At 37.3% G+C, this 24990-nt stretch overlaps 1 protein-coding gene across 1 annotated transcript in view; it reads left to right on the forward strand.

Moving 5' to 3' along the window:
- NTNG1 (netrin G1) overlaps positions 1–24990 on the forward strand; it is a 146031-nt gene that overhangs the window by 103858 nt on the left and 17183 nt on the right. The window contains exons 6-9 of the mRNA XM_031059154.1: positions 5081–5146; positions 7046–7105; positions 12145–12312; positions 17669–17806. Coding sequence (XP_030915014.1) covers positions 5081–5146; positions 7046–7105; positions 12145–12312; positions 17669–17806 — 432 coding nt within the window. The remainder of the gene's footprint in view (positions 1–5080; positions 5147–7045; positions 7106–12144; positions 12313–17668; positions 17807–24990) is intronic.

Consider the following 24990-nt stretch of genomic DNA (forward strand, 5'->3'; position numbering starts at 1 on the left):
TCCAATATATACCATGGTACCCATGCAAAACACATGGCACTTGCAATATGCAAGTTGAGCTCAGTTACTCAGGGAAGTTTATAGAGAGCAGAGATGACCCAAAAAGATATTTTAAAATCTAATTATCTATAAAACTTGGGGAGAAATTGTCAGGAAAAAAATGCATTTCTATGTTACCCTCTCATCTTTTTCTTTCTGTTCCTTAAGACATGTAATCAGTTTATTTAACTGACTAAAGCAAAGAATGAGGTTTCCAAATCAACATCATGATTTAAAAAACAAATCTTGATTTACTGTTCATAAGTTGTGAATTACTATACAGTAATTCCAGGTGATCAGACAATTTTAACATTTTTATAGGAAAAAGCAGAACCAGTCCAAATAAAAAAATAACAACACAACCCCTGCAAAATATCAACAAAGTAATTCTTTTCTTCATGACAAGGTACCTAAATGTTTCATTCCAAAAATACTGGAATTCATTGTGCACTTCTATAAACATTTTAATGGAAATACTTAAAATTGAAGAATTCCCTCAGCCCTCACTATTTTGAGAATCAGCCAAAATTTGTTCAAATCAGTGGTATATTTTTTCTGATATCTGAAGGTTTCCAGAGATGGATCCTTCTATTATTTTTAAGCCTCTGAAAAGATCACTTTCTTTTTTACTCTACAAGTGGACACATAAAGGACTAATTGCATTTAAATTCTTCCAACAGTTATAAAAGCTGTTATGGCTGAGGAGCTACCATAAAACAACCACATCTTCACATTTATGCAGAATTCTCCTTTCTTCAAAGGAACAGGTATGAAACTTCCTACATTGCTCCAAAAAGATTGCCTAATATTGGCCAAGTATTTTTTTTTAACTTAATAAAATAAAGGGTTGATTTAAAAAAATCAGCATTTCTCTCTTTCAGTGATTTAGGTTTTGCAGTTTAATGAAAGTGCTAAAAGGCAAATGTTATGTGAGGTAGATTATCATAGCTTCCAAAAGACCAAAGGAGGCAGAAATGCTGTAACAATGATATGATGATTGCAAGAAGTGATGGAATACAATCTCATATAAACACACTTGATTACTCCAGCAGCTACTAAATCTGCCAGTGATTTCAGTGAGCGTTATTTCTTAAAAATCCTAATTTTTTTGTTCAATATTAGTACCTAAAACAACTGCAATAAGTCCACTGTCCTCAGCAGGCATCTATAATTGAGAACAGATATTTACTGCTGCCTACTCATGGTTTAAAATAGGCAGCAGCAAGGCCAGCTTTCTGTGGCTAAAGACATGAAGTTCTACTGAATCATTAAGTTTATACTGATACATTTCTAATTTTTTTTTAATGGAAAGAAAGTTAGAAAACATCTTAATCAGCGTATCTCACTGGGGTTCCTTATTGTTATTAAAAATTAAATTAATAATGATAGTTGCAAACACAAGTGCTCCCTGTCTGCCACTAGTGAGCATTATTTAAGACTTAGAGATTTATGAGTAGTAATTTCCAGCAGCTGCACTGTCTGTGGGCTGGGCCTGCAGGATCACTTGAGGAGGGGATCAGGCACTGTTGGCTGCAGAGTGCCCGGGCAGCAGCAGAGAATTCTGTGCTCCATCACCTCTGCCCTCATCCCTGAGCAGGGACAGCCCCTCTCTGGGAATACACTTTCATTTTACTGCCAGCTCAGTACTTGGTTGGAGTGAGAAACCAACAAAATGCCCATTAATTTCTGCCAAGATCGTGACAGGTTTTTTTCATGTGCAGCTGTTGGGTTGGAATTAGGCTGAAACTCCCCATTCATTTCCTTTATTTCCCCCATTTGAAACCATGATAGAGACCATGGTGCAGACTGTACTTCCAGTGAATATTCCAGGCAGATTTTCTTCATTTAATATTGGAAGTAGTTCTGATACAGTATGTTAGGGAGGAAAAAAAAAAAAAAAAAAAAAAAAAAAAAAAAAAGATTGGGAGGAGAAAAAGGAAATTATCATACATCTAATAAATATAACGCAGTAAGTTTTTCCTTACTTCATGAAAATTAATTTTTTTTTTCAGTAGTTACTTTCTACATGTAATTGGCTTTGGAACAATAGTAACTAAAAATGCAAAAATATCCAATGTAAATTTAAAATGTCATATCTGATTTTTTCTCAGTCACACAGCTTGCATACCTCCACTCTTAAAGATGCCTACAGTAGCTTCACTTTTAAATAACACTCAAACATACATTTAGAAACTCTCTTTCACATTTCTTAGCCTTGTTTGCCCAGAATAAGTGTCATGGAATATTCTACAGTAGATTGAAATAGAACAGAATTATAGAATACCTACCCCAAGATTCATTTATTATTCTGGTAAATAATGACTCTAATTACAAAATGCACTTTCCGGGCATGGAGCTGTTCTGGAAAAGATTGGTTTATCTAGTCAGCTTCTCTATAAATAAACCCCTTGGTGGTAATCACCAAGGACTAGAAATATTTTCACAGGTTGCTGTGAAAGAATAACTAGCTGCTAAATGAATCTTCCCAGTGTCTGTTCAAGGGATGACTCATCTGCTCCAATGTACATGTGGGAATGACATCCAACATTCTTGGCCTTGGACTTCTCACCTGCCTTTTCAGATAATACATTTCAAGTCATTGCCGTTAAAAAAACATTCAAAGATACAAAGAGAGACCTTTATCAAGAAACCTGTAATCTTGATGGAAATACAGGCCATGAATAAAGGATATGAGTAAAAGATACCGTCTTTACCAAAGACTGAAAAAAAGCACATGACAGATGCATTAAGTCTAAGGAGCATTAACCATATTACCAAGCAGCAGCTGGTTTCAGCTGGATATGACCCTCAACAACCTCATCTAAATTTAAAGTTGACCCTGCCATGAGGCAAACTGTGGAAATAACTGACCTCCAGAAGTCCCTTCTAATATGGTTATAATTATCAGTAATAATCAGTAATAATCACTAGTAATAACACTTAAATGGTAATACAGGCACTGTAAACTCCAACTTTATTGTTTTGGGTGCCCATTAAGAAACTCAGTTCACTGTTATCTAATTTAAAGGGTCAGGGAATTTTTAATTATTTTGCAGTAAGCCACAACCTCCATTTTAAGTGCATTTACTAAAACAAGCACAAATCTATAGCATTTATAGAATTTCTAAGAAATATGACTTTTTTTCTGCTTTACAATGAATGATTTTACTTGGACATGATATTACTCAGAGAAAGCTAATAAGGATAAATTATATATATTAAATATTACTGATTATACCAGTTTGATTATGTAAAGTATCTGATTTACTGTATAGGACATACAGTTTATGAAATGATAAATTCCAGAGGGTTAGTCCTAAGGCATTACAAAGTTATTTGAGACTATTAATTTTACCTCTGGTAATACCTAAGCTTTTTCAGTTGAAGACCACTATACATATGAATTTTTATAGCAGGTTTGCCGCACTGTACTCAACAACACAAGTAGGATATTGGAAGCTCCAGTCTGAAATGTGACCAGTTTTCTGCCACAACTCTGATGCTGCACAATGGCTAAAAGAAAAAAAGGCTAAGGAGACAGCAGGACAACATAGTCCATAACCATTGCTTTTCCTTTTTTAACTTCTGATTTTTATGTTATGCCTAATGTCCAGTCACTTTAAAATGTTTAGGTGAAGTCTAAGTGTTCCTAAATCGACCAAAATTTGACAGGGAATTAACTGTGCAAGCAATTTGTCAGTGAGTGTCCGATGAGGAGGAAGGTGGTCTGTCAGGTGCTTGGCAGCAGTGTGTCAGTGGAGGGGTGAGGGTTACCACAGCACCTGACTAGGGAGAGCTTGGAGATACTTCTTGTCATCCACTCTGACTGGGGCACTTGCACTTCCTATGTGTGGGAATTGGTGGATCTGACCTGTAGAGGCAGGTTAATGTCACTCAATATGTAGACTCTCTGAGAATCTACCGAACTGGTTCCATTTTTCGTTCTTCTGTTTTCTGGATTGATAAGGAAAAAGCACAAAAATGCAAGAATCTGATGTAATTATGTGATTAACTTACAACTTGACCCTTTCAACTGCAGAAGACTGCCTAACAGCAAATGGCACAGTGCAGATCCCCATTCTTTCCTTTCATTGTTCTCTGTGTGCAAGGACTTTAGGGACAAAGGCTGATGTGACCCTTAAGAAGAATTCTGTTTGGTTCAACCAAGACACAACCACTGCAGTACTCAGAGAAGATCATAAAAACACGGTTCAAGTCTAATGTTCAAAGCTAGGCAGATGGCAACAGAGAAACAAGGTTTTTTTCCTTCCCCACAACCCCATCCCCTTCACTTTCAGCTCCAAGACCCAGCACCAGTCTGCTAAGGGTTTTCATTTCTCACTTCCCCAGCCCCAGAACACATTAATCAAAGGAGATGAAGATCTAAAGAGACACAGCTAATTCTACTGCTCACACAAAATGTTTCATGCAAGTAACACATTTTGTAGAACTTATAAGAAACTTAGATATTTAACGTTATGACAAAAAAAAATCAAGCTGTAAAATATATCAGCAGACATATCAGATGATAGGAAATAGATGAAACATACAAAAGTGTAAGAGCCAAAGAAGAGGCCCACTCTACTGGTAAATATATTTCTTCTGATAACAGATATGTAATTCACTCAAAAGGCCCTGAAACAGAATGTTACAGTAAGATATGTGTCTTTGGTAAGAAGTCCATATTTGTCTGATACTGTCGTTTTATCTCTGCAGAGCAGATTTAACACAATATGTTCCTGTTTTGTTCCTGGTGTTAGAACTATATATATTGGCCTAGGATATCTTCTCATCAGGAAAAATTATATTTTAAGCCACAGAAAAGAAATTGTTATGCACAGTATTTTATGTCCATTTGGTGTTTTGGGAATCATCAATTGCTTGTTTTCTTGTTCACTGTGGAGTCGTGTTCTGTTCTAGTGCAACTTAGACTAGTCCAGTAATAGCTGTGTGTAATCTCTGTCTTTGTCCATATGCTTGCCTGTTTAGAACAATATCACAGATGTAAATAACAAAACCTGATTTTTCCTGATGCATGCAGATCCTCCAAAGTTTGATAGGATATGGCCGAATATTTCTTCCCTTGAGGTTTCTAAACCAAACCAAGGTAGGATGCTGTAAAATTCCTAGTGGTCTAAAGGTACTGAAATTGCTCTCAACGAGTCCCACATGGTGGCAAAAGTAATAACAATGATACTCCAACTCATTTTTCTCTGGTGCTAAGTAATGCTATCCTAGGAGAAAATAACTATAAAACAAACCTTACCTGAAAAGAGAGTCCAACACTCAGACTGGGCACATTACTGCAAATATGGGAATAATAGACATACAGACTAAAATTTGTGATACACAGAAAGCCCAGGACAATTTTGGACTTGTTTAGATAGCACAATCTGTATTTTGAGTAAATTTTGAGATTTTTCAGTGAGCAAAGGTTGTCGCTGTCAACATCAAACGCATTTTTAATGTCTTGTTTCCACTTTGTTTTCCCAAGTGAGCTGAGAAGCATTCTCAGCTTTCATGCCATCCACAGTACCCCAATACAAGCAAGTTCTCTGCAGGAAAGACCATGGTTTTCTACAATTTGAACGCTACACAAAAAATTACTCACATACTGTGATTTGACGATTAGCACTGAAAGAAACAAAATTACTTTTTAAGAAGACTAATAAAACTGAGATTCTTTGTTAGTTGAAGAAGTATTCAGCTATACTTCACATTTCAAAGTGATTGCTCATTATAAAAACAATTTCCTTCTGTTCTTATTTACCGCCCTTTCCTCCCCCAAAAGTCCCTGCAGAAATCTGGCCTGTGGCTTGCTTTCATGTTCAAAGGGTGTCCTTTCTGTGCTATAACACACAGAGGTGGAGAATAAAATTAATGAAAAGGCAATCTAGAAAATGGCCACTACACCAAATGAGATTGGGAATCTGTTGGGAATTACATGGGAAGGGCTGTAATTAAGTCTGGATCACAATCACCAAATCAAACATACTCCATGTGCATGTGAAATCTGCCATGTTATACGTGCAAGTTTCTATGTGCCCAACAAAACAGAAAATACTAATTGATCTCTGCTCTATGTAAGGATTAGAAAAGTACTCTGGATTATTCACCATATATTTAAAATTAACCATCCCTGATAAAGTAATACCTAGCATTCCAATTTCATTTAGCTCTCATTTTATTTCCCAAGTTTTTGCATGTCTTTTTTAAACAAACAAAAACCCCGCCCAGACTGATCTCTTTTCCTCTGCTCTCTGTAAGGATTAGCCTACGTTATTCAGAAGAATTTTAAATTAAAACATTCTCAGTTAAATTATACTTAGCATTTCTAATGGATTTCATTGCTTAATTATACTGTGTGTGATCTAAGACCTAACTTCATTGCAAAATATGTTTTGAACAGCACAGAATTATTCAGTGTTTCTTCCTCAAAAATAAGAGTTTAAGTAAAGTTTTGATGTTTTGGTAGGGAGCACAAAACACAAAAACTTCAAAGCATTGCTATTCAACTTTTGTGTGTTTGCAGCATATTGTTACAGTGTTTAACATACAGGGTAGATTAAATATTTCATTTAAGTATAGTGTATGAAAAGAATGATTACAGAAATCTGCCTATATCTAAATATTTTCTTGTGGGGTTTAGGTTTATGCTAATTGGCCAGAATAAATATGCATTCAAATTCAATAAAACCCTTTTCAGACCACTCTGATATAGTCATTTGTCATAGATTGGGAGAAACTGCCAAATAACCTCTAACACAAAACTGCCAAAGTGCATAGATGTGAATTACATTCCCTGTCCTGATCTTGGATGTTGCAGCTCAAATAATTCAGTAATTGATAGTGTGTAACTAATTTTCTGTAACTTTACCCTTTCCTTACAAAAAAATAACCATTGTTAAATTCAAAAGTTAGAGAATAAAGATGTTTATTTTAATATTTTTATTTGTTCCTATATGATACTTTTTCTAATTTGCTGTTCATTTTATTACCTATCCAGTTGCTCCCAAATTAGCTATGTCAACTGTTTCTTCTGTTCAAGTTGCAAACCACAAGAGAGGTAGGAATTCTAGGATTCATACAGTGATCCCATAGTGCTCTGTGTTGTGAAAACATTGCACTGTATGAATCTGGAATATCTGTGGAGTGTACCCATTAGTTTACTGGTGAGGCATCTTCATTGAATACAACAGAAGCATTAAGTCACATAAACATAAGCCATACAAAGAAAAATAAATATGCTTCTTAGACAGTTGTTTTTGGCAAATAAAGTGACATGGCATTTATTTTTAAAGGAGTTAAATGTATGAATATGACTATTCAGATCCTTCCCTAGAAAGCAGATGTCTACTACAGTCTTGTTTTCCTCAGTGATATGCATAAATTGTAAAAGAGGAAACATAAGCAGATTAGTTGAGGGCAAACAATCCATAAAATATCAATTGTCCATGTCCTCAATAAGTATCTGTAAATGCCATGGAATGTAATGCATTGTTGTGTCCTTTAATGCATTGTAAGTGTGCCTTATGTCTTCATTTTATTGTAAGTGTGCAAATTCAGAGTGCAGGCATTACATTTGGAACTGATGTTCTAGTGTTCTATAAAAATAATGGAATTTTATGAGTATAATAAAGGATGCCAATATTCTTTCTGACTTACAGGCAACCTGTTTCATTTGCATATCTGTCATTCACAGTCTGAACCCTGAGATCTTTTCATTGTTTTTCCTCATCAATTTATCTGTAAAGAGTATGTATGAAGATGTTTTGTCTTTCTGCAGCTATTGTGAATATCTCATTATTCATGAAATACATATGAACAAGGAAAAGGGTTATTAAGAAATGACTGAACTTAGTTTGACCCATTTGATGAGATCATGGTAATGAGCCATACTGTTTGTAACAAAGCAGGTAATTTCTAAGGTTACAATGAAATCTCCTTTGTTTGCCTTAGTGTATGGAGGAGGAGCACGGAGTGAGTGGAAAATGAAAAAGAAAAAATAATTTAATGATTTGTGAATGCACTTTTCTTGAAATATGCTTTGTGCTTTTAATTAAAAACTGACACTAACAGCTGTCTCATGCAACCTTAGTTTAGAAATGCTGCTACCCTTCCTTGTGTGTTTATCATTGTTTCACGTGATGACATTTCATGTTTTAATGGTCGTAGCTGAAGCTTCAGCTGAACTTCATCCCTACAATAATAGTATGTTATACTAGAGATGTAAGTGTATAGCGTTAGAATGGGGGGAAATTGTTCAATTTATAGAAACAAAACAATTAGATTATCAACTTCGTGAGCCTGCTTCAGTGGGTAATTTTATCATGCTTTCTGCAACAGAATCGAGATTGTTTCAATAAAATCATTGCACTGGAAAATAGTCAGGGAGGCTCAGAGAGTCAATGCTTCTGTGAGTTTGCAAGGGATTTGACAGTTCCTGAATCAGCCAAAAACAATGATCACATCTAACATGGCAATCCCTTTTTCCTTCACATTAAACCTATCTAGCTGTCATTACCTCTTCTCTGAAATTTTTAGTTTCTGAACCATTCACTCCTTATTGTTATTCAACTTATCTGTGTCTTTTCTGACATGTGGTACTCAGAACTGAAAGCAGCATTTTCTAGCACTGTAAGAAGCTCATGTCATTTCACAATGGTTGGTAAACCATGTGCAGCCTGATTTTGAGACTTTCCCCCATTTCCTTCAGTGTTTGCATGACTTTGCCAGTGTGTGACAGTGCTTTAGGCTGCTGGCCAGAGCTGTGTGCCTAAAGACCCTAAGCTGTGCTTCTGACAGGTCTAACAAGCAGAATACTTTCTGGTTAAGGTGAACCACATGACATGCTGGAAGGGCCAGACAGCACTGACAGCTTCCCAGCTGGCACGGTGCTGAATGCAATTCTGTGTGCTAGGTCTGAGTGGCTTAGGGTAGCACCTCATGTAGCCAGTAGAAAAAGTAATTTCATTTCAATCATAGGAGGACTTTTTACATAGCATATTTTTGTAAGCACAGAGGGATGTAAAAATGATTCACTGACCAGGCCAACAGCAAAAAATTACTGCACAAACAACATGGTGGGGAGGCAGGGGAGAAGCAAGCGTTATCACAAAATTGATTTAATCATTACTTGCTATTTCTTTTTTTTTTTCCTTTGCTAATGTTTGATCAGATGATGGACTGTTTTTGAGTTAACTGTGGCTTCTTCTACACCACGTAGCCTTTACTTATCTGACCAAGACTACTAGAGCACTCCTGTACCTCAGCATTAGTTACCTTTGAGACAAAGACTTGGTTTCACACAGCACAATTGTTACAAAAGAGCAATACCCATAGTAATGCAACCAAGTTTAAAAACTGGTCTCTTTGTTTACTTTAAGTATTGATGACCCACCTCTGAACTTGAGCAGTCCTCCTGCATATGTTTCACAGTGCATGCATACATCCAAGTGCTTCATAATTATTAGAGGATTCTTCACTCCTAATCATAACTTGGAGCATGCCCTGTGTTGAGAGTGAATTGCTTAATGTGCAGGTTTTGGTTTTGTGCTGTTGTTATGGCTAATTATGTGTAGTAGTAATATAATTGAAAGTTGTATTGCAGTTTCAGAGTGGAAGTAGTGCAGTCATTCACTCATGAACTATTTTCAGTTTCTTTCTGCTGCCTTAAATACAAAAGATAATGTAGCACAGTCGGCTTTTCTTTATAGTATATAAGCAAATTATTTCCTCTAAATTCACCTGGAGTATGAAAATGTTTAGCAACAAGTCTGACCAACATACCAATACAGTATTATCTCACCAAAACAAATTCTCTCTTGGTAGCAGAAGACAGGTCCTTTGTCAGATAGAAAGACTGACAGCCTCGCTTCTGAATCTTGGCTTCAGAAAGATCAGATTGCTTATCTCTAGTCAGTCTTTCTTACTTTAAAAATCAAACACAAACAAAATCACACCAGTTTTCCATTACTCCTGTTTGCTAGAGCTATCTTCCACTTTTAGATCTCATCTGTTCCACACAGGCAGTTTTCACTTGAGCAAGATGGATATAGTTGGGGAGAGATGCTGCAGGGTGGCTGGCTGAGATGCTGAATCAGACTGACCAGCTGCAAAAGACGACAAACTAACATTTTTTCCTCCTTACTTAATTGTGTCAAGTGGTAACATACTGAGACTGATACACCAAATGTTTTCCTGTACTCCAGCAGTTACTGGCATCAAAATTACCAGATTAGCATGAACCGCAAAATACTGGTTTAGCAGAATAACATTGAAGAGAACAAGAAATATATGTTAACTAAATGCATATATGTAAAATGGATTAATGTTTTCTGGCAGCAGAAAGGCGGCTCTCAAGATTGAAACATATGTTGTGCTAAGTGTCTAAAAAAAATTTAATCCATTTACAGTGCAATCTATTTACGGTCCAGTACATCAGACAAAAGCCAAAGAAATATCCATGTATTGGGAGTGCAGAGCATACTCAGAAACATGTCCTGCAACTGTTGTTTCTTTACAAAAACACAGACAGGCTCAAATACCATATGTGAAGCCCTACTCCACCAGTCAGGGGGATGATCAGGTGCCCCAGCATAACCAGGAGCATACCAGAGGAAAGGCAGCACAGGGGACTTGGCCTCTGTCATATATGGAAACATTTTACACCCCCTGCTACAGCTTTATCTAATTACAGGATAACTTCAAGACCTCAAAGCCCTTCCAAGTCACTGCATACAATGCACCATTATTGCAGGAAACATACTGTAATTTATTCTACCAGTTAATAAACTACATCTGTAAAGCATCAGTGTGCTTTGTGACAAATGGAAAGTGTCCAACAACCTCACTGCCCTAAAGCCTAGATACCATCTTCTAATTTCCAGCTGAAATTTCCCAGTAGCCAGTTAACACCCATTTGTTCTTGTGCCAGTATTGTCCATTAGGATGGCAGGAGGCTTAGCTCCTTGCTGTATTTATACAAGAAGGTGATACCTTCTGTCATCAGTTTGCTAGACTAAACAAGTCAAATTTTCCTAGTCTTCACTTTTTAATTAGACTCAATTTCTCTGATCATCCTAGTAACCTTTCCTGCATTCATTCTGGGCTCATAATCCCAAGAGTTGAGTGATCAGGCTTACACAAGTATTCGACACAAAGCAAGAACTGTGTCTTCTATAATGTTATTGATACATTCCTGATTTTTTCTTTGTTCTGCATAAAGCTGAGTATTGCTTGTGATTAAAGACTAAAAGGCACTAGCATTCTGTATTTAATGAAGGGTTTTTTTAAAGTGGCTGTCATGCCAACTTCATTTCAGATGGCTGCAGTAAGCATGCTTTCTAGTCAGTACACATTTCAGAATTTTCATAATTGTTTCTAGCCCAACTGGTTTTCATCTCAGAATACAAAAACCGGTTAATGCTTACCTCAAAAGTAGAGTTGATATAGTTCTCCAATAACTGTCTTCCTTCCTTTTCTTCCCTGTTAATCGTTTTAGGTGATGTTGGCCAAAATTGTCAAACTAGAGACTTGTTTGGCCATGAAATAAAACACTCTGGTTCTAAAGGTGCCTACCAGTTAGAGCACCCCAAGTTCAATAGCATTTTTGAATATTCTTCATTTCTGTCAGAAAAAAAAGAGAAAAAAATATTTTATTTTACTTACAGTTGTGGATTCAATCATAATTAAGTTTGACAATTTTGTCCACTGAATTCAACACTGTTAATACGAGGAGGTTTCTCCCAGGTCTTGATTTATACTCATCTCAAATGTGCAAAAATATGTGCATTTCTCTCAGCGGAAACTGAACCTCCAGTAACCCTGAAAGGTTTACAACTGCAAATGCTTCAGTTCCATCAGGTCTGCCAACAACAGCCAGCCTCCGACGTCATGCCATGGTTGTCGGGTCACGCTAACCTGCCTGAAACCAGCTCCACTTCCATTGCAGATAAACATCTGCTGCTCTCCATGTTACATTGATTAACATGTATGTGCCATTCATTCATACTTCTGCTCATGGTTCATTTTTACTAAGCATGTAATGTGCTATTACTCTGCTGCTGTATACACTTTGTATACATTTTTGTTCTTCCTTGAAAGACTGTGAATGCTTCGGGCACTCCAACCGGTGCAGTTACATCGAGCTGCTCAATACGGTCATTTGCGTGAGCTGTAAGCACAACACTAGAGGTCAGCACTGCGAGTTATGCAGGCTGGGCTACTTCAGAAATGCTTCTGCAGAGCTGGACGATGAAAATGTGTGCATAGGTCAGTCCCGGGATAACTGCGCCTTTTCTTCTGTGCCTTTTCAGCTCCTGGCAGCTGCTAGGGACCACTGCTGCTTACTTGCCACTGAAGCCAGAATGAGCTTTTTCAATGGATCAGAACATCTGTGTAGACTTCTCACCTCATTTCTATTGCCCTGGTAGCCCCAAGGAGGCATTTTGAATCTGTAAATGATGACAAACCTCTCTGGCTATGGGTCTTGGGTAGACTTTCCCCAGAAACCCCTGAGAAACTGGATGTGCTCTCCTTACATAGGAGGGAGCCACACTGGAATCACACATGAAAATTAAGGAGTTGAGTCTTAAATACCTGGTCCCAATCTGACTTCTGCAATTACTTGCACATACTCTTGAATACTTGCCTGGATACCTACAAAAGTTGCCAGCTGCTTCAAGAGGACATGGGGAGGGACCTCTGTTAATCCCTTTTATTCACTAAATTTCACATGTTGCAGCTAATTCTGCTCCCAGACACAGGGCTGTAAATGCAGTGTCACCTCCCCACTACTTAGAGGAGGAACTGAAATTATGCCCGTGAGGTTAGAAACAGAATTTCTCAAATCAGTGTGACACAATGTCAATTTAGAAAAGGGATTCCTAGGTGAAAACAGTGCTTTAGAACAAGCATCTGCTATAAATATTCAAACTGCAGAATTAGAGAAAATGTTAGAACATAGTAAGAAAAGCATATTAGGAAAAAATTTAAGATCTTAGCACCCTAGAAGAATATGCATTTGTTGTCATGTCACCACAGACAGTACACAACAAAGTTAGGACACTTTAGGTGAAGCCTGAACATAGTCAATAAAGGAGCCTTTGTACAATGGCCAGTAATTAACAGTCACTAAAAATACTGTTCTAATAACAAACAGAGGTGGAGAATTTAATAATACCATGTTTCTTATAGACATAAGCACCAGTAGGACCTGTTCTGGATTGTCATTGTGATTTTTTTATTCTTTCCATCTTCCAGGAAGCTAAGAGTAGTTAGCAGATACTGTAAAATCAAAATAGACTACGGGTGAATAAATTATATTTTAATATATTTATAATCCACTGCTGAGATTCAAGCCACCAACTATTTAAGTTGCTATTATTTGAGTTTGTAACTTGACAGATTTACATATTTATCTTGTGATAAACACACAGATCCATCCATGCACTGCATTTCATGTGTCCTTCTTTTAACTTTGCTTGGCGGTGCATTCAGGAAATGCATGATCTCCTTTGCCAGTAATTAGTCAGAGCTAATAAGAACTTTAGTAGGCAAGTCATGATTTTGTATGACTGTGCTGAGGAGATTAACACAACCAAATGTTCTTGGGAAAAAACTACTGTCCCACATATTTGTTTGATGTAGATGACAGACATCATTGGTGTGACATCAGGGCTGTATAATTTCAGCTGCCTAAATAGGCCTAATGAATACAACTCTAAATTGGTCTGTTTGGAATTTTTCATCAGCTCACTCAGTATGTTGTTTTCCCATATACACTGAAATGCTAAGACAGCAGCTGCAGCTACATAAGACAAGGAAGTTAGCAAACAATAAGCCAAAAATAAGTAATTTTAAAATTAATTTGTGAGTGGTATATTTAAAATGTCATGGTAAGACAACTCTGCATTTTAAAATTGCCAAGACACTGAGGAAATAAATTTTTTACAACTTTTATTTAGCAAAACAAAAAGGCAATGTGAAACATTTGCTGACTTTCCACCTTAATGCAAGCAGAATTCTCTTGGACTCCCATGAGAACTGCACTATGTGAAATAGCTATAGGATCAAACCTTGGTTTTCTATACGTTAGGTAATTAATTTGAAATAAATAACATTCTTGCTGGACTAAGTTACCATACGAAATGTATGTTTCTAATGTATGTGTCCTAGCTGACTTGCCAACTTAAGAGGTCTTTCCTACTTCTTGTGTAAAGTCAGTGAAATGAGCAGACACCTAAGCACTTTTCAGAAAACAGAGAAGTTTGTTCTTAAAGTGCTGTCTTGATCTGGGGCTCCTAAGATTTAATTGGGCAAAACATGGAGTATTTTCACCTGTGAGAGAGTTGATGGATTCACCACCCTTTTAGGTCAAGCACAGTCTTGCTCTATTGGAAACGCTCATTTCTCTTTTCTCTGAGTTTAAAAGCAGTGTTCTGTGGTTTAACTACAATGAAATGTTGGCATGAACATTTTAATAAGCAGATTTGCAGTGATATGTGCAAGTCTTATTCCCATATGAAAGTCATTTTTTTCAGGCTAATTCTTTCCTCTTCAGCCATGTATGTAGAAAGGTAACAAATGTTTGGATGAGCTAGTTTAATGGCAGTTAATAGGGCTTTGGCTCTGATTTATCAAAACTGCTTCACAGTTTGCTGAAATACATCTGGTAAGTACATGGATAACAAATCTGTGAATCTTAGCTGATGCTGAATCAATAGAGAAAATGTAAAATGCTTAATTTTTAAGAATAAAGAATTCAAATACTGAGAAGGTTTTTTACCAGTGAGCCAAATGCAATGTATTATACAGTGGGCTTTAATCTAAATTCTTGATGCCCTTAATTTCTTTAGCAGCAAAATAGATTTTATTTCCTAAAATGAAACATCAAAAATTTGTGGATTTGTACATTAACTGCAAAGTTTCCTCATATGGATGGACAACTGCAGTTTCAGAATAAATCAAGGTATTCTGAAGTTAAAAATTATTCATTCGGTGTGAAAAGTAATTTAACAGCTTGAAGAGTTTTTTATTTCTTGATAAAGCCCGAGTGACTTTCAGTGAATGCACACACTGACAAGCAAGGATAGCATGGAAACCACCAGGTAGACCCAGAGTAATAAAACATGGCCTTTGCCTCACAGCATAAATAATCAACTGGTGATTGCTGTCACACTTTTAACAGAGCCACCCTTGCAGTCAGTCAGGCTTAGGCTTCAGTTGAGCCTAATGACACGTGAAGTTGACCCTGGGGGTTGTCCTGGAGCCACTGTCAGCCCAGACTAATAAGCAGCAAACCTCAGGCCATTTCCCCACCTCCTTTATTTATGCTCATTGTGTTTTGTTTGAAGCATCACATTGATAGAGTGAACCCCAGTGAACAGATTACCATTTCTGTTATCTTCCTATCCTTACAAATAGTTCCCAGATGAAGGTTAGGATGAAAATTCTTTCTCAGTTCAGATCTGCAGAGGCTTTTTCTGTGCGTGGTTTGCTTATTAGGGTGATCTGGGAATGTTACTTTAGTCTTACTTAGTGCCCTGTTGTTGTAAGGGCATTGGAGATACCTGCTGCCTCCCTGTGGCACACTGAAATTGTGACCCTCGAGATTTGTAATGTCTTAAGTATTTGGTAGGCCTTGGGAAGTGTTCCACAAACTATGATATTGTGTTGGACAATGACCCCGATTGTTCTGTAGGTTATATTACTGCGGTATCAATTGGGAAAGATGGAAGCTAGAATTAGTCTGTTGCGTGTTCTGATTGGATCTACTAATTTTGCAAAATTGCCTGGCTTAAAACTTCATTTCTACTATTTACTTTCCCTTCAATAGCATGATATGGGCCTGGAACTTCATACATGTTTATATGATAAAGTTCAGTAGGAAAGGTTTCACTGGTCTTGTTCTCTGGAAAATATAACATAACATCCAGAATCACAGGCTATTTCTTTCACAAATACTTGTTTAAATCACTGTAACTTCAACATGTCTAACAAAGCTATTTTTAACAAGAATAGGGCCCTCTGTTTTTAATGCAATTCCAAGCTTTTGTCTTTCAGGGTTTTCCATAAACACTCTTGAAGCAAAATTCACTTCCTGCATTCAGAGTGTATCTCAAGTCTGTGCCTCTTTACATAAACATTTGATACATCTGATTAACATCAGAATTCCCAGCTTTTCAAATGGCACTCACTTTGCTGTAATACTCAGCCTTGCACAGTATTTTTGGCATGTCAGTTTTCCGCTTCATTAATGAATGTTGCCAGCTAATTGACTCTATTACTATTGTGGAACCCTTTTGACAAAGGTAACTATTCTCCTCCAGCATCCCAAACGTTCAAAGTGCCATCTGTAATTTATAGTTAATAAACAGTGAGACAACAGATGACAAATGTCTTTCTAGTAATTTTTTTCCTGTTAGTCTTTTTCATTGGATATATATACATATGTAACTTCCCAGTTCAAGTCCATTTTTTCATTTATGGTACCACTGAGGTTTAACCTAATGCTAGGGAACAATTGCCAGATGTAGTCATCAAAGCAGCACTGATTCACAAACATATAAATCCAGACTCCCGGCAGGTTACCCCAAATCAGCAAGAAGCAGAGATCAGATGCTTCCAAAAGGAGTCTGTGGTCTCAGTTAACAGTGAAGTTACTCTGGGTCTACATGGGTCTATATAAAAATGAGATAACCCTTCATTTGAAAACAAAATCTAAATAACCAAGGTGAAGAATAGGAATGCCAGAAATGAGCTCTGTGAGCTCCTTGCCTTTGTTCAGCTGGCTGAAAGCTGAACACAGATATTGTAATCACATTAAAGAAAAGGGCTGTGAATGAACAACACAGTAAGTGTTGTGGGAGGAAATGTGTTACCCTACTTATTCTTTAATTAGCTGAACACATGTGAAAAATATACAGCGGGGAATGAGCCTCACTGCATTTTCCATCTGTACGCTGGGAGGTGAGAGAAATTAAAATGGCTGCATAAAGCCTGTTCTTAAAGGTTTTGCATTACATTAATGCTCACCTCAAGCTTTTCATTGCAGAATATGCAAAAGGTTTATTAATGTCACTGACAAATCAATCTGATCAATTTAATGGCAAATATTCACTTAAGTTATTATACTGCTCAAACCTATAAAGGAAGACTATCTTGGAAATAAGTAAAGTGCATTTATATAGCCCTGTAAAGACATCTAGCACTTTTGAAAATATTGAGTAATACAGATAAGCCTATTTTAATAAAGCAAAATATTTCACCCTGATGGCACATGGATATCCATACTATACAAAGCTTTTCTAATGTTCATTAAATTGTAAAAAATATTCTTGCCAAAGAGAATCTGTTACAATCACTTACCCTCAAGACCGTGGTATCTTCTGCCTTTATATCTTTTCTGTCTACTTTTTCTCTTTGCATCATAAAACGTCTCTTCCTGAAATGACACATGCAAACAAATAAATGGACATGTAGTAATTATATTCACTACTCTAGATGTTCTTAATAGACAGTCTTCCTTTACCTTTAGCACTGGAAATGCACCCTTTATTGGTATTGAATGAATTATCTCCACATGTAGACCTGAATCCAGTGTGTATGTGTTGTCTTGTTTCTGCAGACTGTTATTGTAACCCTTTTGGTTCAGTCCATGATCGCTGTAATGACAGAGGATTTTGTGAGTGTAAGGAGGGAACATCAGGGCCTAAATGTGATAAATGTCTGCCGGGATATATCTGGCACAGCTTGGGCTGTCAACGTAAGTAACTCTGAGAGTCGCCCCTCTCCTGCAGCTGCGCTGCCTCTCGTCCGTGTGCTGTCATGTGCCAATTCTTGGGAGCAGAGAACGAGCGAAAGCTCTGGGCTGTACCAGTGCCATAATGCCTGAACCTTGGGAGACTCCCAGCTGAGGGCACTGACTGTGCCATCCACTTCATTCAATGCACTTTCAGTGTCCTGCCTCTCTCCCACTAACACCCAAAGGAGCTCCCGCTGGCATAGGTAAATACACGTGTCTTGGCAACTTTGAAGTAAGTTTTGTATACCAAAACATCAGCACTTTACTTCCAAATTTAGAATTCCTACTAAAAGAAAGAAGGTGATTTCTCTGCATGTTCACTTTTTTCTGTCCTAAACTTCAGCTTCTTGACTAAGTTAATTATGCTTTCATACCTTTAAACTATCCCTGGACAATAACTGCAAAACACTGGCTTGGTACCTGCAATAATTAGTGAAAACTAGATGAAAGCTAATGGTTGGAAAAAAAATGGAAGTATACTTAACACCCTTAAAAATAATAGCTGAAATTTTCCTTAAATGGTGCTAGAACACATGTTGTTTCAATGCTTAGTTATATATTTTGCTTCTCTTCTGGTTAATGGGTCTTGTAAACAACTGAATAGAAATATCACTTCAGTATATACAAGATTAGACTTTTACTGCAGATTTTGTTTGTAGTAAGTTCTTAAGACTTATTCTTTTAACAGTTTTGATCATCTACTTCCAGAAACTCTGGAGGGTCCTCTCACATTTTTCTTTCACCTTCTCTCACAGCCTCTCTGCATTCTTAACCACACACACATTAAACACAGATTTCTATAAGAGCTTGCTTTTGATTCTCAACAATGAGAAACACAAGAAAATGTAATTACTGACACCAATTAGACAAATACTATAAATTGGTCAACAGTCATACAAGTGTTCTAAATACTCAAAACCAAATGCAAATCTTATATAATTTTTTTTTTAAAAAGACAATAATGGTAGAGATTACCACTGCCTCTTCAAGTGATGAGTACCTCTGAAGCAGAAAAGCTGGACTTGTGACAACTCAACTAATTATATCTGGGAAGTAAACCAATAAATAATTTCAGGTTATATTGTGATAATTAACCAAATTGCATTAAAGATAATATATGAAAAGAAAAGAAGCTTGCATGGGCAACACTGTTCAGTGCAACCTGAGAAAACTGGACTTCCTCAGCTTCTACCAGCAAGCTCCTGTATTTGGCAGGACATTTAAACCATATTTTTCACACGTGGTTGTTGACTGTGTTCTCATTTTCCAGCTGCTTCTACTTGAGTTATGATTCTCAAAATTATTGGGCTGTTAGAATCACAGCAGAAAGCAGGTGAAGTAATGTTTCAAGTTTCTAAGTCCTCTATTACTAATTCTTCACCAAATCAGATCCAAGTTACCTCCCAAACAACACACTCAGAAGTAAGAGGTCTCCCTCTGCCTTGCACCCCATATGTAGAAGAAGGTTTTTACCACCCTTATCCTAGACACTGGCAAAATAACCATTGGGATTTATAAAGCATTGGAAATATTGCAGTAACCCGAACTACAAGGGAAAAAAGCAAAAACAGAAATCAGTATGGTTCTCTGCATAGAATTCGAATAAAGAAAACCTACCACTGTGCCCACCCAGTGGGTTTAAAAAAAGATATTAAGTAGCTGAGGTACTGAGCAAGTCTGGAGGACTGTTGAGCAAATTTTACAGTAATATGTATATACACCAGTTTGTCAAAGCAATTACTTATTAATTTCAGTACTTCCTATCTTTTAGAGTTTGGACATTATAAGACAAATAATGTTCTTTTAATGAGTTTTTTGAGCCCAGCATATAATTAGCTTGATTTTAGCTGAATCAAGAGTATCTGTAAAAGCTTTGGACAGTTTCCGGAAATGCAAGCTAGTGCCTTTATATTTGCTGACAAAACTAATTGAGTTTCCTTCACTATGTTGTAATTTTCTGAACAAATCTCAGTCTGATTGTGTAACTGTCAGATCTTCTCCAAGTCTGAACAAATTATCTGATCAATTTCAGAAGAAAAACAACTAGATGCAGTTGTCAGTTTTATGGAACAGACATCAAATTGCCATGTTTTACCAACCACACACTGATTTAAATCTCATTTCAAGTCTTATCATGGAGGAACAGAATTCCAATTAATTTAATTTTGTACAGTGTCAGTTTTAGCTTTCTTATTTTCCCATTGAATTCTAAACAAATGACCAGGCAAGCAAGCAGACCCCAATATACGAGAAAAATAAGAACTCATTCTGTTGCCTTGGCAAAGCTCAAAAAGATTATTTGTCTGGACACGTAGCATGTGGTTTTGCTCTGCTCTTCCCTAAGCCTGTGCTGCACAGGAACTTAGATATGCAAAGATGGATAGACACACTCGCTCGACAGACCAATATGTGCTTGTTTACTTTTTGTTATACATAGGCTATTGGCATTATTATGAAATTCTGTTTTTATGGAGCTTTGTTGCTAAAAACCATTAACCTAGTGCAAACAGAAGCTTGACTATAAATAAACTATTTAAATCTATATCATAGCTAGTTTAATTACATGTATGATTCTATAAGTAAATGGAATGTCATAATTTTTTATATTAGTAAACCTATTAGGGAAAAAACAACACAAAAGCAGAGTTGTGTTTTCTAAGGCCTGCAATATATCATTTGATAAATTACAGTTTGGAGTCTACTTTGCACCACACAAAGTAGAAGTCACAGAAGCTATTATCCTCAGAACTATTTATTTAGGTACCTCACTCTTAGTGATTTAATCTAAACCCTTTGAGGATCCAGGCAGAGCGCTCCTCGCTTGGTGTCTCTGCGCACACCGAGGTCAGATGCAATTTTAGACTTTGCCTCCCAGATAAAAAGCACTGTGATAGCAGCTGTTATCTTCTTGCATTCAGGGTTTGTGCTGCAGAGACGTAGCGGCCAGCGGGGTCTGGCTGGTACAGGAAGGTTTGCTGCCCTCAGAAGAAGAGGCACAATACATGTGGCTGTGCCTGGCGCAGCTTCTGAGCCCTCCCCAGAACCCCTGCGGCCGCAGGCGTGGGCGTGCGGGGAACGTGCTGGGCTCAGCGGGGCCTCCCTGCCACATACCCACAATGGATTTTCTCACCAGGATCAAAGCACAGGAATGAATTCAGAACAGAACAGTTTGGTCCTGAAACCCTTTTAGAACTCCTGAAACATGAGAAATTACATAGCATAGCATATATTTGATTTTTCTATTTTATAGAAACTGAACTATTTCCTTTAATAATGAACATTAAAACAGAACTAAAGCTCCAAGCCTGGCAAGAAATTTAACCTGCAACTACAGTTGATTTGAGCCAGTTTTTAACAGAACATAGTGTTTTTTGAAAAAAGAAACCTGTATTAAAAGCAAAAACATTTAAACACCACCAAAATATTAAGTAGGAGAATTCACCTGATCTTCTATGTGTATTGTTCACAGTCTTGCATCTTGTGTATTTCTTGGCCATGACATTTCAGGTGACTAAAGTCCACTGCATACATACTGCAGCATTTTAAAGTAACATCTTTTAATTTCACTCACAGAAGCATTGATTCCAAAACCAGCTGCATATTTATCCAATCAGGCAAAGAAAAGATCTTTTGCCAATATCAGTTTGGCAGCACAGCTCGAATTTTCATTAGGCATGTTCCTCACGGGGGAAAAGGTGACGGAAGGTTCAATGACTAATAATATTCTCTATCTCCCTTCATACAAAAACCAAGTAAACACATTGAACCCACAGCACTACACAGGCCTACAGTGAGTGAGAGTTACCAATGGTAGCTGGCACCCCATAGCAAATCAGTGTTTTAAATTATCTTGGTTCAATGGTGCTAATCTTAAACAATTAGCAAATGAATTTTCAGCCAGATGCCTTATATCAAGGTCTGAACAATCTATCTCATTTTACCCTTTCTCATTCATTTAAACAGAAGCAAGCAAAGGATTGCACTCTTATCTTCAATGCTCAAATTGGACTCAGTGCTTGTATCTGTCTTCCAGATTAAACTTGTATTACTCTGCAGCCTGTCAGATAATTCATATTCTGTCACAGCATGCATTTAACTTATTACATGATTATTTAAATATGAGCTTTTTAGGGGTGGATTTTTTCATGTGTTACAAATGTTAGAAGCTGGGGCATTTGATCAAAATCATCATGCAGATTGAGTTGCCAAAGAAAATCAGACTTGAAATTGTAAACTTGGAACTTAATATTAACATTTGCTTTTGGAAGATTGGATTTACTGTTCAGCAAGAAAAGAGGAAAAGACATATACCATCTAATTCTTCTAAAATCTTTTTTCAAAAAAATACACCCTGCACTTCATTCTAGACAGATTAAATACATATAAATGCAATGGTGTCCCCAGTGAAGGTTAGTGATCTTTTACACGTTTGTACACAGATGTATCCAATACCTACACATTGAACTTGTGCCTAGGGGGCAACCCAAAAAAAAAAAAGAAACAGAAATGCAGAACCAAGGTGCCCTGCTTTCCAGTTCTCCATTGCAACTGCCTGTGTGGCAGCCATAGAAGACCCACATATCTATTTTTCTATCTTTTTACCAATAGCAGTTTTAATGCTGTTAGCTGGTCAGACTACAATACCTGTCCCCCTCTGCACAGGTGCTGTATATGCTATGGTTTGGTGCCAGGGCTGGTACTAGTAAGCACACTGCTATACTTGGAGCTGAAGGGAAGTAAAATATACAAAGAATTTATAGGAAAGGATAAAGTTCTGCTGAAGCTGAGCATTGTTGTCCTCAGGGAACAGTCATCTGTCCCTGGTCTCTATACACAAAGTACTGCTTTCAGAGTTCCTATTTTACATGGTTGTTATGCAGACTAAAGAAATTGTGTGTGTGTACAGGGGTTTGGATGCAAGAGGAACAGACTCTCCTTCAAATGGCTGCAAATTTAAATCCAAAATAATTCTCTTTACATTAATCCAGAATCCAACTTCTGCAACTCATGGCAAAGTATGGTTTACAGATGTAAGACAAGCAAGGCAAGAATGCAAACAAAATTACAGCATTTTCAGACCTGATCCTCAGATGAGGCAAAACACTAGCTCTGCTTGCCTCAGGGGAAGCATGCTGGTGACTTACAGGTGTAATGCCATCCTGATATCCTTTTAAAACTGGGGTCTTTTAAACCTGAGAAACAACAATGCAAATGTGCTTATTAATGCGTTCCTTCCAAAATATACAATTCACAGCATACTCATTCAGATACCAGGACACACAGAAAGTTGCTCACCAAAGTACGAATACCATGGAATGTTATTATTTTTTAATGAGATGCTAGATTTGAAGGAGAAAAGGAAGGTTGATCTCTTTCTGTGGGGAGAATATATTTTAGTCAGAGTAAACATGTCAGAACACAAACACTGTATATGAACAGAAATGATTAAGTGAGGCACCTCTCCTCTATGAAGAGCACAGAGGAGATGAAAACATAAGATGCTCTGAGAGAGTTATACAGATCTGCATAATTCCTGTAGCATCTCTAGGTTGGAGACCATGCCTTAATTGTCTTCTTTTAGCACTGCTGCCTACAAAGGGTGTGGGAAATTGTGGAAATGGAAGAACCTGCAGAAGCAATAGACTAGAGGGGTACTGGGGAGAGCTCAAGGACTTTATCTCAGTGTCTCTGTGCTGGAAGGCCTCTGTGAACAGGATGGGGTTGTGAATTGGGTAATACCTGTGTGTGGAGAAACCAAAGAAAATAACAGGTAAATAAAACCAAGCAGAGAGTGAGGCTCAAAAGAGGGGACTAGCTTGCATAGTTACCATGTTATTGAGAGGCACCAGGCTTCTGACAGACTGCAGCTCTTCAGGAGATTTACTCTGATAACCTGGTGATCAGGAATTTCTTTCTCCAAAGCAAAAAGAAATGGTTCAGTAGCAACATTTATACACCTGACCTTTAACAGAACAATTTTTCCCCAACAAGGGGAGGGATTGGAGCAGAGAGGTTGTTCTCCTCTTGATCTTGCCCAGGTGTCAGCTTCAAAGCTGCTATTTCATGGCTGTCCAAACTGCTCTAATTGCAAGTGCTGCAATCCCTCTTCTCCCAATTCCCCACTATTTAGTCCCACACCCCTAGCAATCTCTCAGGCAGTTGTTTGACCTTTCACTGAATGATTTCAGATCTAACTCAGCAGGACACTAACCAAAAAAGAATAGTTTTTTTGCTATGTTAGTTCTGTGATATGAATCATCCACTGGTTGAACAAGCAGGAGCACCCTGGGAGAGCATAACCCACTCAGCTGGGGAGGGAGGGAAGCCTGGCAGCCAGTCAGGCTGGGCTGCCATGCAACCATGGCACATCGCTTCCCATCACTAGACCATTCTACAATCTAGGAACTTGCCAGTATTTTTACCTGACAAAGCCACAGAATTTCAGAAGGATGAGCCAGTGGATAATTAGGGAAATGTCTTAAAAATGTTACTCTCAAAAAAAACCCCAACATTCTGTACTCTCCTAAAATAGTTTAAAAATCCACTAACCTATAGAAAAACCAACAACTCTCGAATATTCTCTTGTACTGAAGCAGAATCAAAACTTTTCAGACAGCAAAACTCGGATTCTGCATGAAGAGACAAATCAGACAGTGGTGATGGATGTGAGCAGAGTGCATTTCCAAAACAGCCCAATTCAAAGAGAGTGAATACAATTTGTAGCATCTTGTGTATTTTTAGTGCTATATAAGGCGGGAGTTCTGAACAACTAAATATCAGGAAATTCATGAAAACTTAAGCAAGTAACGTTATTGTTTTTCTTCAGTCAGAGGATTTTAAAATGGTTAATATTTGATAGCACAATGATAAATATTTTAATAGAGTATATTGCAGTCAGTTAGGAATAGATCAAAAAGATACAAAGTAAGCTCCACTAGATAAACTTTTATTAGGTACATGAAATAGAACATAAAGCTTGATAGCAATTACTACTTAATCTATTCACATTTGGAAGCGTATTGAAGGGGAAACTTATAACTCAGTTGTTATGAATTATTAAATGTTCATTTGAACAGTGATGAGCAGGACTTCTTTTCCTCTGAAAAATCTGTCACGCTTTCCTTTTAAGCCTGCTCAGTGGCCAT

This window comes from Geospiza fortis, unplaced genomic scaffold (genome assembly GCF_000277835.1).
Source record: "Geospiza fortis unplaced genomic scaffold, GeoFor_1.0 scaffold229, whole genome shotgun sequence".
In the NCBI taxonomy this organism is placed as follows: Eukaryota; Metazoa; Chordata; class Aves; order Passeriformes; family Thraupidae; genus Geospiza; species Geospiza fortis.